This window comes from Thyridium curvatum, assembly GCF_004353045.1.
Source record: "Thyridium curvatum strain D216 chromosome Unknown NODE_50_length_306471_cov_79.392670, whole genome shotgun sequence".
Taxonomy (NCBI): Eukaryota; Fungi; Ascomycota; class Sordariomycetes; order Thyridiales; family Thyridiaceae; genus Thyridium; species Thyridium curvatum.
Genome location: NW_022156805.1, coordinates 98225 through 114531, shown reverse-complemented (window position 1 = coordinate 114531; position 16307 = coordinate 98225). Strand labels below are relative to the sequence as shown.

Here is a 16307-nt window from a genome sequence, read left to right as displayed (position 1 = left end):
AGAGACATGTGCGGGTTTCTCCAGGTGGAATGGTGCGCAGTCTATTGTTCCATCTTGAGCCGTCGAGAAGTCTCTTTCTTGGCTTTGGCTAGGCCTTGGGATTTCCAGGCTCCTTCCTGGCACTCGAGACACCCACCACTGCAGGAGGAGTGAGCTGGCTGGCCAGGTGATGGGCCGGCAGTGAGAGAGAAGACGGGTTTGACCACGCTCCATTCAAGATCCCGCAGCAGCGACAATCGGCTCTGGTCATGGGTTGGCACCAGCTAGGGGCACTGGAGCATCTACAAGTACAAGTAAGGTTGTGATCTTCCACTAGATCTACGTCACAAGTACTTGTAAACAGGATGGGCGGTTAGACCAAATCTTTGGTGGACTGAGGGAGAGAGAGAGAGAGGGAGGGCCCCTTTTTTTGCCTTTGGTGAAGTTGCAGATAATTCCACCCCTCCTTTTAGCTGCTGCACCCACCAAGGCCGGTTACTCTGGCGCACCCCTGCCTTAGCCTTGGCCCCATCTCGCCCGCCCCTCCTTTCCCCGGTCCGTCCACTGCTCGGGATCCAATCTGTCTAGTTCGTCCAATCTGGTGCCTTGCATCGTTTCCGAATCCAGGTACCGCTGTCAAGGCTTGGCCCCAGCGCCAGGGGTCTCCCGCCCAAGAGGCGCCTGCAGCCTCCCACGTTCCCACCAAACAGCGCCCGCCAGTGGGTGTAGCTCCCTTCCTGAAACGGAGCTAATCTCGGTCGACTCAACCGCACTGCAGTTGCGCACTCAGTGGTGGGTGCGTGGAAGACTGGGGGGTTTGATGGCGAAAATGCTGAAATGTGTGCAGACCATCTTTAATGAGCAAGGACAACAACAACAGCCAGGCTCTAGGCCTGTGGTCGTGCGACACAAGCACTGGGATTAGGTGGTTACAGCACCCATAGCGCCCGTCTGGCTGGAACCCCCCGGGCGAGTCAGTCCACCAACATGTCCCTCACAGATGCGCTAGACCAGGCAAACCAGGCTGCAGGGCTTCCGCTGTTGCTGGATCTCATCAACCTCAAACCCACTAACGCTGCCTTCCAGGGCGAGCAAACTCGTCCACCCCAACAGTCATTTGTCTGTTGCCTGCATCTTTAATGCCTCTCTCTCTCTTTTTCTCTGCTGTGCCACCAGGGTCTCCAATCCCTTCATTCTCCTCCCTGCCTATTCCCACATCTGCAACTTTAATCTGCAGTAGGCTGGTCGCAATCCATGCTTCAGCCCGCCCGCCTCACGGAACATCCCATCAATATCCCATCAATCACGTACACTTGCGCCGTGCCGATCCGGAAGCCAGAGGGCAGCACACCAATGTCAAGCCTGCATCTGTGATACTGACAATCACCAGATTGTCGTGTGTTGTGTTGGGCAGCAGCAGCAGCAACAGCAACAGCAAGCATTCCACTCCCCCCATGGCCGCCATGTGCCGTTCCGGATCTTGGAGACTTCATCACCTCTTCCTTGCCAACGTACAATACTACAAAACACAAGGAAATGTTGACAAATGCTCACCTGGGCAACATGAGGCAGGGCAGTGCACATAAACACACAGATGACCAAGACCATTCGCAACTGCAACCCGAGGAAGAGTCTAGAATCCCTCCAGGAAGCCATGTCTCAATCTTGGATCTGTCGGGAAACGCCCAGAGGCTCCACGCCCCCCGCGATCCACAACCCCCTCTCTGGCGAGCGAGCAATGCTGGGACCCGATAGCGCCCGCCCCTCCTTGGTCGTTCGAAACCGTGGGAGGGAAGAAGCGAAACGCTGGAATGCAGACCGGCTCGCCTCTGCATCCATTGTTCCCTTTGTTCGCGAGGAATCTGCCGCTCGACGCTAAAGAGAGCCAAACTTGACGTGACGGCTGGCTTTCACCCAACGAGGGCGCAGCACCTACTCCGTACCTACCTAGACTCACCGCCCGACGTGAAACAGCCTGCCCGGCGCATACGGCCGGCGCCCGCACAGCACGGCATGCATGTGGCACGTTTGGCTACGGGCTTCCCACGCTGGCGCCGCTGCAGGAGGCGTCGTTGGCGCCAGGCGTGGCGTTTCTTGGCGGCGATCGCCCATCTGAAGTCTCTTGCCCTTCCCCTCCCTCCCTGGCAACTAACACGATGGTTGCTACCCACACCCGATACCTTTAGTTCCAGCGACTATTTACACAGGGCATGCCAAACTCTGGCTTGGGGCATGCGATAGTCTGTATGCACAGCGCAAACCTAAACTTTGGATGCGCGATCGGCAGCGGTAAAGTGCTTGCAGCATAAGCTTAAGTCTTTTCCCCCCATCACGCGGCGCGTCGCCTCTCGATCCCTTCGATTCCACCGGCTGCTTCGGAGTGCCCGTCAGCAGTTTCGGCCCCCTCAGGAAGAGACCATATCCACTGCTGAAACCGATCTATCAGGTCTCCAATTCCAGTTCTGCTGAGTCGGGCCTTGCACCTACGCCTCCCATGATTCGCGTTTCGCCGCACTCCCTCCACGAAAGCTGAGCGTCGCCGTGTGACGGAACCCCCTTGGCTGAATGGCATCCCCCCTGACGCGGGTCAGGGCGCTGAGAGATTCCACCGCGTGTGTGTTCCCGCAATCATGGACCTGACGGCAGGGTGCATTGATCAAGATGGGGTCCAGGGCGTTCGTCACTCAGCTTTTAGACAGGGCGAGCAGGGGAGCCGAGGCTCCTTTCATCAACGGCAGCGGGCTCACGGTAGGTACAATAGTTTCACACTCTGTGCACTGACCCTGGCAGCCTTGCTTGACAAATATCTCGGGATGCACCAGCAGGCTCCTCTCCAATACCTGGTACCTGGTTTCGTGGACCCCGCCGCAATTAATACACAGTATATGCGGTTTCACTCTGCTCTACCTGCCCGCAACAACTCAAGAATTCCCGTCCTTACACTGTAGTTATCTGCCTGCGGATGTAATGTCGGTCCCGCGCGTGCAGCGTCTCGCGCGAACCATGCATGTGCGTAGTCTACGGATACAGGGCCACTCCCTGCCCCCAGACAACGGGCCAAGATCTCGCAAATTGTTCGTGTTCGCCTTCCGATTCGCCTTTCCTTACATGCTTTAGTATCCCCAGTGAGGAGGCATTTTTGTCTGACCCGATGCAAGTGCGGGCATTGACCCCAGCGGGCAATCTATTCTGTGGACCAGGTTTCCTGCTTATTGCTTGTTTTTTTTCCCTTTCACACCCGGTTTTGAAACAGACCGTCGACCAGCGGCCTGGGAAGGATACAGTTGGCCGCGGCCCGGGGGGGCCCGTTTGGGACTGGAGAAATTCTCGGTTTGCATGGGGAGAAGGAGAAGGTGCGTGTATCAGCTTGGCTCCCATGTGGGCGTGTGAGTGGCTCCGGTACTCCAGCCGTCCGTCCAGTTTGCTGATGCCCGCGCGGCGGCTCGCTCGATCGATCAGCGCTGGGATTGGGAAACAACCCAGATCATCTGATGCTCGAGACCCCTTCATCCTTGCCTAGGATCATACGGACGACAAAAAAAAAAAACAATGTTTACTTGCGGCACGGGGTGCCATTCGACACCAGCGCCTGGTTGCGTTTCCGTAACAAAACCACAGGATGAGGTGGATTTGATATTCGCCCTTCCTGTCTGCGGGGAGAGCTAGCTGCCCTCTCATGTCGTCGAACGCGATATCTGTAAATGAAACTCCCATACCCTTGAGAACCGTGATAGTCAACTTGGAGGCAAAGTGCCATTCCCTGCTCCGTGTTTGCCTGGAGCGTCTAGCTGGGGTCATCCTTTCCTGCGTAATACACGTTACGGGAGCCGTTGCTCTTCTCATTTCCCGACGGGCTGGGTTCTCCGTGCAAACACCTCACGGGTCAGGAGATGAAGTATTCACCGCGGTAGTTCTCGTCCCAGACATCGTTGCTGTACGGGTTGGTACATCTTAATTGCGAGCTGGTACTTGTACAGCAGTAAACAAACGAGGCAACAGGCAGCATGTCGACCCAACACTGAATGCAGAGCTGCATGTTCGTTCCCTCCCCCGGAGACGCACCGGATTTGCAATAATGCCAAAAGTCGTTGATTCACCACGGTAATTCCCCGGTGGTCATGCTCCCCCCCATACTCAGCCTCAGACACACGACGCCCCTTTGTCAGCGCCTCGACGTCTGGGAAGATCTCACTTTACGAGATCCGAGCCAGGACAGCAGAGAGACCGCGTGTCCCGGGGCTTGCAGGATCTGGGATTCACTGAGACATTCCAAATAGACCGTTGCTTTGGGCGGGAAAAGGGGAGGGGAGGGGTTGGAGTATGCCAGGTACCTACCTAATCCGAGAAGACCTCTCTCTCGGGAGCGCTGTCTGCTGCGTACCTAGAGGTAGTTAGGTGAAGGGGAAGGGGAACCTGTTCTCGCATCATAGCCGGTGTGCTACCTGAACTGCTCAGATATCGTCACACGACATGAGATGGTGCCTTGGAAAGGGCCACTGATCGTCGCCGGCTTTCCGAGAATTTGGCATTTTTGATTTATGCTGCTGCCCGTGTGGTTCATGGAGGGCTGTCAAAGCTGGGCTTGACATCGGAATTTGATTTTTCTAGCTACTCGCATGTTAGACGAGGGCAACATACTGCAGAGATTAGTTGTACGTGTGAGAACAACAGAAGGTCGAGAGATCGAGAATATCCGTCGTTCCCAATGCCTTTTCCATCCCGTAGCAAATACGAGGGAGAGGCGCGAGGATCCTATCCGCCGCCTTTCCCTCCGCATGCACTCCAGTTGAAGCTCCTTTCTTTTGCCCCTGCAAACCCCTCCCCCCCCCTATCCGCTGCAAGCCACAGCGACACGAGCGACAATACTTGCCCACGAAAGGGCTTCGCTCCCAGCACCCGGCCGACGTGCTCTAGCAGGGCAACCCGGGGTCTGCATCGGGCGACAACGCCCTTCCCGGCTGCCTGCATGCATCTTTTGCGAGTCGCGGGCCGAGCCCTGCGCTTGTCCCTCTCTTGCCCGCCTGCTTGTCTGTCTGGGATAGATTAGGATGGCGACGAGTTTGACGAGAGGGAATGCCGGGCTTCCGCATGCGTTTGGAGTTGACGCGCGTCCGGGATGTTTTCGCAAGTCGGTGTTTGTGCGTGCATGCGTGCGTGCGTGCGTATGGATTCAGATCCCCTTTCGATGGCCTGTTGCACCCGGAGGGTCCATGCCATGTAGCACGGAGAACATTGAACTACGCATTAGTCATGGCAGTCAGCATCACCAGGGCAGCAGTCACGAGCGACACAGGCGCGGCCGAGTTTGCCGTATGCGGAAGTTCTTCCAGTGACGTCTGTACCACACTTTCGATCCCATCGTCACCACGGCGAGACAACAACGTAGGTGGGAAAAGAAGCCAGAGGCGGAATATTGGGCAATTGGGCTCGATCAGACCTCGTGACTACACCAAGTTATCATATGTTCCAGATGCGTGCCTGGAACAAGACAGACAAGAATAGATACTCTAGTTCATATTCGTCTGGGCAGCCCAATTCTGACACATGGCGTTGTTCTCCAACCGCCATGTCTCGGCCAAAAAAAAAGGGGGCTAGTGCGTGTCTGGCTGAGACTTGGGGCATTTGATGCTGGTGCCGTAGGCCGGGCGTGGCTTGGACGCCTCGCCGAGTCTGTTCGTCCGGCAGTCTGTGCCGAGGTGGCCTCGTTATAGGGGTGATTCTGTTGGCCATCTAAGCACGCCGGGTCGTGGGGAGAGCCTGAGCTTGATTTCGTTGTTGCTCGTGACAGGGCTTGCCGGCGTTTTCGAGATGTGCCGTCTTCTCCCACTGGGACGAGAGTGTAGACCAAGAACGATGTGCCGCGATCACGAACCTTCTTTCCTCCGCCATAAACGTCATTATCAAGAGCGGGGGATTGTGACTGAGTCGAGCAGTGACGTCGGTGGGATGACCGCCCGTGGGAACGAGATCCAGAGACTCGTGAGTGCGCCTGCCGTGCGCGCCCTGGAGAACACAGATCGCGGGGAAAGGGCAATGCGAAAGCCGTGCCGTTCCTATTATTTGCCCGAAAACATCAACTCGTCGGTAGATGCCTCCCAGGACATGTCCAAGGATGTCCCACCGGTACGACTCCTCGAGCCAGAACCCCGTGGACGGAGAGGCCGCATGTTCAATGCTGCCAACGCTCCCGTCGATCAGTGATATATGTGTAATTGGTAACCCTTTCCCAGAGGGCGGACTGTCCCTAGCGGTCCTTGGGACCATATGAAGCCATCCGGGCACTTGCCCGAGGCCTTGATGAACCGTGCGCCATGCAAATCACTCCCCGCGTGGTGTTAGGAAGATCAAGGCGGACGATTGGGATGTGCACACAGACACGAAATCGTATCTTCCAGATAGGTCAGCTATGACTGCAGTCAGCTTGTTCACAATAGACTTTGATCTACTTGTAAATGCCGATCAATGCTCGGTAACTCTTTGGGCGTGCTTTTCAAGGGTCACAGCATCCTGGCACCAGTATCTTATTGACGAAACGGCGTGAAGTGAACGTGGTAGCTCGATCGCATCATTAGTCACCTGAAGGAGACTGGGTTGGAAGAAGGCCTATTGTTCATTGGCCCTGTGCACTTCGTTCTGTATCGTAATGTTCTCAATCGAATCGGACTGCACTTCACTCCGTCGCAGGACGCTCTAATCAAAGATCGTGGATTGATTTGTGTTCCTATATACACACACTGTGACCACTAAGCGTACACTCCATCCAACCGTTACTGCCCTCACGATGACGGCGCTGACTCGGCCTTCTCGGGTACGAAGGGCTTGTCTCCCCTCAGGATGGGGTAGTGGGCGTAAATCTGCTTGTTCCTCAGGTGGACGGGCGTCTTGCCCTTGGGGGTATCCGGAATGGTCTTCTCGAGGCCCTGGAAATGATTGTTAGCATCTATTCTGCCGCTGGGAGTAGGGTCTGCAGGCGTCCGCTTGTGTTGTATATTCCGCGTTCGAGGCTCGCACAAACGAGGTGCGTTCTCGACAGCCATACTAGGGTAGAGGACGTACAATCTTCTCAAAGACACACTTGTTCAGCTTCCACTCGGCAGGCCGGCATTGCCAGAGCTGCTGGTTGTTGTCGTCGAGGCACTGCCAGTGCTTGCGGAACTCCTCGAGGCAGGACTTGTTGATGTCGTCGAGACTGCAAAACAATCCAACGGGTCAGCTCATACTGCGAGACTTGACGGCGCCAGCAGCGGCCGTGAAGAATTGGCCGGTGTCCCAAGGAAGGGGGGTCCGTAACATACACGCTTCGTGCGCAGCGGGTGACTCTCCGGCCCTCCTTCAAGCAGTCGAACTCGCCCTTGCCGGGGTTCTCGGTCTTGCACTGCATGTAGTCATCGTTGTAGTCGCGGCAGCGGGCGCCGATGAAGAACGATGCGGACAGGAGCGGAGCGGAGCTGGCGCCGATCTCCTCGACCTTGGGGATCGAGTCGGGCAGGGGGGTGGTATCGTAGAGAACCTGCTGGTTGAAGCTGCGGAAGAGGGTCAGTCGAAATCTTCTGGCTGGGGGCGCTCGCCATTGGGGCGCTGCGCCATCAATTGGCCGGTGCAGGGGTAATGGGATGCGCAGATACATACACGGGCTTTCGGCTCGCCATTGTGACGGTTTGTAGAGAAGGACCGCCTCAATTCGTGGATGTCTTGTCGGAGGGAGCTTGATGTGGTGAAGTTCGGCTCAAATGTCAAGATCCGCATTGAGAGTGCTCTGATTGGCTGACGCTTACCTCAGGTCTGTCTCGGTGAGCGACCAATTAAATCACCCCACCATTTCGGTGAGGCGCGCGTGGTTGGAGCTCCTAAATTTTGCCCGCGTTGCTCTGGCGGGCTACCTTTCCAAGAGTCAACAAAGAGCAATCGTGCTGAGCAGGGCGCCGACATCGACACAATCGAATTCTCTATCTGAGTGCTCACTTCTTTGGCGCTTTCTGTGAGCAACAAAGGTTCTTTGTGCGCAATCCAGGGAGAACAGGCTTCCCTGCCTATTTGTCTCTCAGAAGCTCACCTTCTGCTGAGAAGCTCTGGGACGACACCTTTACACCCGCGACCTTCACATCCATCGGCAGAAGAGCATCGACGAACTTGTCTCGCAGCGTTCGAATCATCGTCATGTCTCTCTTCGCCTCGCTCAACAAGCCCGCGGGCCAACCAGCCTTTGGCGCCACCACGACTGGTGCTTTTGGCCAGTCGCAGCCAGCCCAACCGCAGCAGTCCAACACCATCTTTGGCCAGTCGCTGAACCCTCAGCAAGCGAACCCCCAGCAGCAGCCGCAGCTGTCGCAATCATTAGGGCAGCCCCAGACCGCCCAGCTTGGAAGCTCGCTATGGCAACCAGCGGCCGCAGCTCCTCGTATGTTCTCTGTGCTCTTGGTTTCCCCCGAACACGGACCTGAATGTCAACGCTAACTCATTTCCAGACCAGAAATCGGTCACAGATCAGATGGGCCTGCTTTACGAGAAATGGAACCCTGCCAGTCCCAACTGTGTCTTTAAGCACTACTTCTACAACAAAGTCGACGAGGCGCGCATCCCTTACTACCAACCGGGCCCTAACGAGGATCCCAAGGAATGGGAGGAGGCGCTGCAGAACAAGCCGGCACCGGGCTTCATGCCCGTTCAAGCATCTGGGTTCCAGACGTTGGCGGAGAGGTTGTTGGTCCAGAAGAAGGCCATCAGCACGTTCAACGCCAAGCTCCACGAGATCAACGCCAGCCTCGACGCCATTCTGTCACGACACGACCTGGAGACCAGCGTGCGGTCCCTCACGGCGAGGAGGCGGCATGCGGAGCTCAGCAAGCGATGCTTGGCCCTGGCAGCAAAGATCCAGGTGCTGAGGAATCGCGGCTACTCGCTCACCGGCGATGAGGACGACCTTAAGCAGAAGCTGCAGGCGATCGAGCGTGGCATGCAGGACCCGGCGCTGAGCGCCCGCATGGAGGAGCTGTGGAGCCGGCTGATTGTGCTGCGCAACTACTCTGAGGCGCTCCGATCAGAAGTGAGCAAGCGCGGTCTCGGAGAGGCTGAAGGCCTGGATGAGGAGATTGAGCAGAAGGCGAAGAAGGTGAGTGCTCGTATAGTCATACGTCACATGAGCAATTACGATCGATGTACTAATCATGCAATGCACTAGATTTTGGAGGACTATGAGAAGCAGCTGCAGCACCTCAAGAAGGAGACGGAGCTGCTGCACAAAGACTTTGAGGCCTATGACAAGGAGCAGGCTGCTTCGGCCGCGAGATGATTAGGCTTTGTCCACACTGCGCTTGTCTGGATTGGCGGCTATGAGTTTGCGTGTTGCGAGCAGGGCGTTGTGTGCATAGCTCTGGGTAATTACAAAATGGCGGGTACAGGATCAGGTTCAATAGGGTTGCATTATTGGCGTCATGGGAGAATCGTGGTGTTTTACTGCTGCTCTTTGCGGCCTGTTGGGAGCTTTACACCCTGCAGTAGCTGTGTGAAACTCCGGAAGCCGGAGTAGTGAAATAGAGACAGGGTCTTTGGGATGTTTCGTCCACGCGTAGGTCATGTGTGAGTTTATTTATCGTATTTTTACATACAGGAGAGGCTTTTCGCCCCTTTATGTCCTAATTGTACATAGGTATTGTACATGGCGCGCTGGGATGCTCGATGCATGTCAACACGGCACTTGAAGGCTCATGGCTCGCGCATCTCTGCCATAATCATTGGCCTTGCAGGCTCATCTCGCCGATGCCCTCGTTGGCTGGGGCTGTTTTCGATAGGTTGAGAGCTTCCCGCGCAGACTTTCGCATCGTTATTCATCTAGAAAACTTTCGAGGCGGCGTCAATGACGAAAGGGGCTGTGGCAATCCATGCATTAGTCAACGCTGTTCTGTGCTCTTTGCGCGAGCAACTCGACGAGACGTACAGAGGTATAGCAGCACAGAGGTTGCGAGGAAGCGCTGAATGGTAAAGGTAGCCTCCTGCTCCTGTTGGCGGATCTCCTCCTCAGAGGCTTGCGGGGGTGCGACTGTTCGTCGGATTAGCTTTGATCACGGAATAGGAGGGCATGCAGAAGGAGGGACTGACATCCTCCAAACATTTTGAACGGTGAGCGATGGGTCGGGGCGAAAGGATCGATAGATTTTAAGAGCTCCGAACTTGACGTTTCGCTGGACTATGATGATGATCAAGTTTGGCAGCCGTGATTTTTCCCAGGCCAGAGGTCCAGTCGTCGTCCAGCTTGAGCTTAGCACGTTTTTCCCGCTCCGGACAACTGATAAGGACTGGTGCTGTGCTGGCCGATAAGCAGACTAGCCGCGCTGGCACGAGACAACTTCCAGCCTCAAGTGCACATGCAAGTTCGAGACTGGAAGTCCGTGCAGCAGTGGAGCAGTTCAGTGTTTGCTTGGGGGCTAAGATAAGGGGAGCTCCAGGGCTGGCGGCAGGTCTGCCGGGCCTTATCAGCGCGCGACCGGAAGGGAAAGGCGGGCTAGGACTTTGAACTCCGTTTGACATGCTGCCACCTGCAGCCTAACCGAGTGTTCCCGGCCTGTGGTAAAAGAGCCCTGGGACTGCTTGTGAGAGGGCGGTCAATGGGCCAAGGGATACCGGATTTTTTAAAAAATGGATTGTGGTAAGAAGAGACGGGCTGTTATCGGGCAAGCAGCGCGGCTCCGACAGCGGGTGCCCTGGTGCTGGGATTCCAGGGACAAGAAACTGGCGCGGTGGTGCTAGCATTACACAATAGCTTCCCCCTTTGGGCAGGTCTACCACATCATGCGAGACCCCGGATTTTTGTACTCTTGACCGAGTCTGACGCCTGTTTGTGGACTTCGCACTCCGTTTCTCGTCCAAATAGCTTCTTCATCTCCTGCTGTGCCCTTTTTCTTCAGTTCCTCGCTGCCTTTTCTCCCAGGGGACCTGGTATCGCGCCTGCTTGAGACCCTAGTCCCGTATTGCCGCCCTCACACCTTTCTTATCCTATTAGTGGCGAATGCCTGCTTTCAAGACAGCTCCCTGATTGTCATTCCATTCTCCAAAAGTCCCCCACCACCGGACTTCATCCCTCCATTGCATATTCCAATCTTCAATCAGTACTCCAAGAAGAGGATCCTGGAATACACCAATTGGCCCGCTGCCCTCTCCCAGCGAAGCTCTTCGCGTCCACGGGTCTCATAGACATCTTGTCGGTTCTGTACATCGATATCGGACTTTTTGTCCCTGTCAAGTCACACACGCCGTCTCATCATGTCGACCACGGCGCGGGTTGCGTCGCGTCACCTCGGCCGTATGGCCCGGGTGCCTCACGCTCGCACCGTTCCTATGAGTGCTCGCGCACTCACTGCACAGCCTTGGGTCTGTAGATCATGCGCACGAGGTGCCGTCTACACCTCCTCCAGGACCTTGGCAAGCTCGTCGAGGCACCTGAACTCCCTCAAGGACCCCTATCCCGCCCTGGATACCTTCCCTCGCCGCCACATTGGTCCTGATGACCAGAGCACGGAGGAGATGCTCGCCGCCCTGGCTCCTGCTGTCAAGAGCCTCGACGAGCTCGTGTCACAGGTCATCCCGCCCAATGTCAAGTCTGACAGGAAGCTGTTCCCCAAGCCCCGGACATCCGAGACGGACCCCATAGAGCGGGCTATCACTGAGGCTCTCCCCGAGAAGGAGGTCCTCAAGCAGGGCGAGCATGCTGCCAGCCTCAACAAGGTCCTCAAAAATTTCATCGGCGCCGGCTACTATGAGGCTGTTACTCCCGATGTTATTGAGCGCAACGTGCTCAAGAACCCCGCCTTCTACACCAGCTACACACCCTACCAGCCCGAAATCAGCCAGGGTCGTCTGGAATGCCTGCTCAATTTCCAGACCATCGTCTCGGACCTGACTGGCCTGCCCGTCGCCAATGCCAGCCTTCTCGACGAGGGAACTGCCGCCGCCGAGGCCATGACCCTGTCCATGAACATGCTCTCGTCCTCCCGCGCCAAGAGGAAGGGCAAGACCTTTGTCGTGTCCCACTTGCTCCATCCCCAGACCATCTCAGTCCTGCACGGCCGTGCTAGCGGTTTTGGCATCAATGTGCAGAAGATGGACGTCACCGCCAGCGATTTCAAGGACCATGTCGAGAAGCTAGGAGACGACCTGGTTGGAGTCATGGTCCAGTACCCAAACACCGAGGGCGGCGTTGAGAACTTCCGCGATCTGGCCAAGATTGTACATGACAAGGGCGCTCTCCTGAGCTGTGCTACCGACCTCATGGCCTTGACTGTTCTCACTCCTCCTGGCGAATGGGGCGCGGATATCGCCTTCGGCAACGCACAGCGATTTGGTGTGCCGCTTGGTTATGGTGGCCCTCACGCTGCTTTCTTCGCTGTCGGTGACAAGTACAAGCGCAAGATGCCTGGTCGTCTGATCGGTATGTCCAAGGACCGCCTCGGCAACCGCGCGCTCAGGCTGGCTCTCCAGACTCGCGAGCAGCACATCAGGAGAGAGAAGGCTACCAGCAACGTCTGCACTGCCCAGGCATTGCTCGCCAACATCAATGCTCTGTATGCTATCTACCATGGCCCTGAGGGTCTGAAGGCCATCGCCGAGAAGATCATTCGCGGAGCTCGGGCTATCCAGACGGCGGCTGAGGAGCTCGGATACGAGACGAGGACGGAGTCAGCGGCTCAGGACGGCAGGGTTGTCTTTGACACAGTGGTCATCAAGGCACCTGGCCAGGCTCAGGCCCTTCAGGCTGCTGCTGTTGAGAACGGGTGCAACCTGCGCGTCTTTGACCAGGATCGCATTGGTATCAGCATTGACGAGGCCACGACGGCTGAGCATCTGCGGGCTCTGATCCGAATTCTTGCTAGTGGAAAATCCGGCTCGAGCGTTGTTGGTAATGAGGCTGCGAAGCTCGAGGAGCTGTTGAGCAAGGTCGAAGGCCCTGTTGAAATTCCCGAGGGCTTCCGCCGCACCTCGAGCTACCTCACCCACCCCGTCTTCAACACGCACCACTCCGAGACCGAGATCCTTCGGTATATCCACCACCTGCAGTCCAAGGACCTGTCGCTTGTCCACTCCATGATTCCTCTCGGCTCGTGCACCATGAAGCTGAACGGCACTGTGGAGATGTCCCTCATCACCCTCCCCGGCTTCTCCAAGCTGCATCCCTTTGCTCCCGCCGAGCAGACCGAGGGCTACCAGAAGCTTCTGGCTTCGCTGTCTGATCAGCTTGCTGATATCACTGGAATGGACGCCGTCTCGCTGCAGCCCAACTCTGGTGCCCAGGGTGAGTTCGCTGGCCTGAGGACCATCCGCAGGTACCTCGAGTCCAAGGGTGAGACCAACCGCGACATCTGCCTCATTCCCGTCTCTGCCCACGGCACCAACCCCGCGTCAGCAGCCATGGCTGGCATGAGGGTTGTGCCCATCAAGTGTGACACCAAGACGGGCAACCTCGACCTCCAGGACCTCGAGGCCAAGTGCGAGCAGCACGCGGCCCAGATCGGCGCCATGATGATCACCTACCCCAGCACGTTTGGCGTCTTCGAGCCCGAGATCAAGAAGGTCTGCGAGATCGTCCACAAGTACGGCGGCCAGGTCTACCTGGACGGCGCCAACCTGAACGCCCAGATCGGCTTGTGCTCGCCCGGCGAGGTCGGCGCCGACGTCTGCCACCTGAACCTGCACAAGACCTTCTGCATCCCCCACGGCGGCGGCGGGCCCGGCGCCGGCCCCATCTGCGTCAAGCAGCACCTGGCCGAGCACCTCCCGCCCACGGAGGTGCAGCCCGGCGAGGCCAACCCGCCCATCAGCAGCGCGCCGTACGGCAGCGCGAGCATCCTGCCCATCAGCTGGGCGTACAACCTCCTCATGGGCTCGGACGGCCTCAAGAAGGCCAGCCAGATCACGCTGCTCAACGCCAACTACCTGCTCAGCCGGCTGCGGCCGCACTACGACATCGTCTACACCAACGAGCACGGCCGCTGCGCGCACGAGTTCATCCTCGACGTGCGGCCCTTCCGCGAGACGGCGGGCGTCGAGGCCATCGACATCGCCAAGCGCCTGCAGGACTACGGCTTCCACGCGCCGACCATGAGCTGGCCCGTCGCCAACACGCTCATGATCGAGCCGACCGAGTCCGAGAGCAAGGAGGAGCTCGACCGCTTCGTCGACGCCCTCGTGGTCATCCGCCAGGAGATCCGCGAGGTCGAGGAGGGCAAGGTGCCCCGGACGGCCAACGTGCTCAAGAACGCGCCGCACCCGGTCGACGACATCGTGCTCGGCGACGAGGGCGGCAAGTGGGAGCGCTGCTACTCGCGCGAGAAGGCGGCCTTCCCGCTCCCCTGGCTGCGGGAGAAGAAGTTTTGGCCGTCGGTCGGGAGGGTTGACGACAGTAAGTTTGCTCTATGGGGATTTTTTTTTGGAGTGATCTTTGTGCAGTATTGAGCTGACTTGTGTGTGTGTGTGCTTTCTAGCCTACGGTGACTTGAACCTCTTCTGCACGTGCCCGCCTGTGGAGGATACGACGGGTAGTTCGGGGACGATCTCGTCTGTGCACTAGACGACTTGTGGATGGGGACGGGTGACGGAGCGTAATGCATCTTGTTTTTTTTTTCAACAGCATCTGGGCAGAAAAGAGAGGTTTGGGCCTCTCCAAAAGGAGTTTTCAACACGATAACGGACCATATCCACATATTTATCTAGACACATGAGTGGGTTGGTCTTCTTTTATCATCAGGGGAAGGTTTCCACACCTTCGGGTTGTGGTTTCAGGGGTAGCTTTCAACCGCTGCTAGACTTTAGTTGTTCTTCATTGAAATGATAGACCTAGTCAAGGGAATTTGTAATATTGAGTACCGTGACATGTAATGGGATCTCGGCTGCAGGAGGACGTTTTCTACGCTGATAGTCACCCCGTATTCCCTCAAGACCGGAGGAACAATTCAAGTTTGCTATGCAAGGCTGTATGACACCCTCTTTGAAGATACTGTCTTACAGGCAAAGAATCACCGTACAATGTATGATATGCTCCTACGGCTCTTGGGAGGATACATGACTTGGCGTAGGTACAGCGTGATGCCAAGCTGCGGGCAGGTCGTTCTTGACACGGGCCAGGCAGCCACTCTCTCAACAGCACAGAGCCATGAATTTGAATTTGCGTGGTCTTGCATATGGACAGAGCCTTGAACTCGTCAAGTAAGCGAGTTTTCATACTGTCCAATTTTGACAAATGAGCCAGTGATTGATCTACTTCCGGTAGATACAGTATGGTACAAATGGCCGTCGGCTTAGAAATACATTTGAACGCCTCCCAGATGCTTGATACAACAGTCTTGATACACAGTCGGGCTTCCTCTCTCCCATCCTACGCGCCTCATCGCCACCCACGCCCTGCTCACGCCTGGCTCGATGATGCCGCGGCATCCTGAGTCGCTTTCGTCGCAGGAGTGGGCGGGGTCTGCCGCTGTCCGGAGCGCTGCTTCGGGGCGAGAATGCCGACCTGTTGGTAATTCCGTCAGCATCAGAGCTCTTCTTCTTCTCCTCTTGTCCCACCCATCAGCAAATTCCACGGCGGGAACCTGATCTCGTCCAGGCAGGAGGAGGGGGGAATGGAACGCACCATCGACAGCAACCGCCACACTGTGTCCGAAGGCTGCGCGCCGACGCCGATCCAGTACTTGGCCCGCAGCGAGTCGAGCGTGATGTCCTTGTGCAGCTTGCCGGAGCCGTCGAACTGGTCGGGCTTGGGGATGGGGTCGTACGTGCCGATGACCTCGAGGGGCTTGGAGTTGCGCGCCGTCCTGTGGTGTGGGCTTCCGTGTTAGCGATCTGGTTCTTCCATTGACCACATCTTGGCATTTTGCTCTCCGCCTGGTCCTCCATCTCCTCGCCCGGCAATTGCGCATCGATGCTGGCGTGCCATCCATCATTGAAAAGGGGGGGGGGCCGCCGCTTACCTCGCGTGGGCAACGACGATGTTGTAAAAGGGCGCGTTGGTGCGGCCGAAGCGCGCGAGGCGGATCTTGAGGACCATTTTTGTCTGTGCGAGTCGGCCGCGTGGTGTATTTCAATGCCTCTGTTTGTAACGCAGAGCGCTCTCTCAAGTCGATCACACGAGATGTCGTCTTGAAATTTTAGGTGGGTCCGCCGTCCAGCAAAGTCAACTCAACTGTGGTAAGAACGTGGCCCAAGCTCCCTACCCTTGGAGATCCCCAGGCCGCTTAGTCATGCCTGGCATTTACAAGTACATCATGCTTTCACGGGGGGCGCCAAACTTGTCCGATTGACATCATGCCACAGCGCAGGACTCTTGCAACAACATCATCCTGGAA

At 56.9% G+C, this 16307-nt stretch overlaps 5 protein-coding genes across 5 annotated transcripts; 2 read left to right on the top strand and 3 right to left on the bottom strand.

The window, feature by feature from the left end:
* Positions 1-6755: 6755 nt before the first annotated feature.
* On the bottom strand, positions 6756-7628 carry E0L32_007941 (uncharacterized protein; the record flags this gene model as incomplete). Its single annotated transcript, XM_031142740.1, has 4 exons — positions 6756-6899; positions 7036-7168; positions 7275-7502; positions 7609-7628. The coding sequence occupies 4 exons, from the start codon at positions 7626-7628 to the stop codon at positions 6756-6758; spliced, it is 525 nt and encodes a 174-aa protein (XP_030992791.1).
* Positions 7629-8136: 508 nt separating this feature from the next.
* On the top strand, positions 8137-9268 carry E0L32_007940 (uncharacterized protein; the record flags this gene model as incomplete). The annotated part of the gene is made up of 3 exons (XM_031142739.1): positions 8137-8377; positions 8445-9088; positions 9158-9268. The coding sequence occupies 3 exons, from the start codon at positions 8137-8139 to the stop codon at positions 9266-9268; spliced, it is 996 nt and encodes a 331-aa protein (XP_030992790.1).
* A 539-nt stretch (positions 9269-9807) lies between these two features.
* Positions 9808-10087, bottom strand: E0L32_007939 (uncharacterized protein; the record flags this gene model as incomplete). The annotated part of the gene is made up of 3 exons (XM_031142738.1): positions 9808-9845; positions 9914-10015; positions 10075-10087. The coding sequence occupies 3 exons, from the start codon at positions 10085-10087 to the stop codon at positions 9808-9810; spliced, it is 153 nt and encodes a 50-aa protein (XP_030992789.1).
* Positions 10088-11235: 1148 nt separating this feature from the next.
* E0L32_007938 (uncharacterized protein) lies at positions 11236-14421 on the top strand (the record flags this gene model as incomplete). Its single annotated transcript, XM_031142737.1, has 1 exon — positions 11236-14421. One exon carries the CDS (start codon positions 11236-11238, stop codon positions 14419-14421), a length of 3186 nt encoding a protein of 1061 aa, XP_030992788.1.
* Positions 14422-15370: 949 nt separating this feature from the next.
* On the bottom strand, positions 15371-16009 carry E0L32_007937 (uncharacterized protein; the record flags this gene model as incomplete). The annotated part of the gene is made up of 3 exons (XM_031142736.1): positions 15371-15475; positions 15596-15776; positions 15933-16009. 3 exons carry the CDS (start codon positions 16007-16009, stop codon positions 15371-15373), a joined length of 363 nt encoding a protein of 120 aa, XP_030992787.1.
* Positions 16010-16307: the final 298 nt, after the last annotated feature.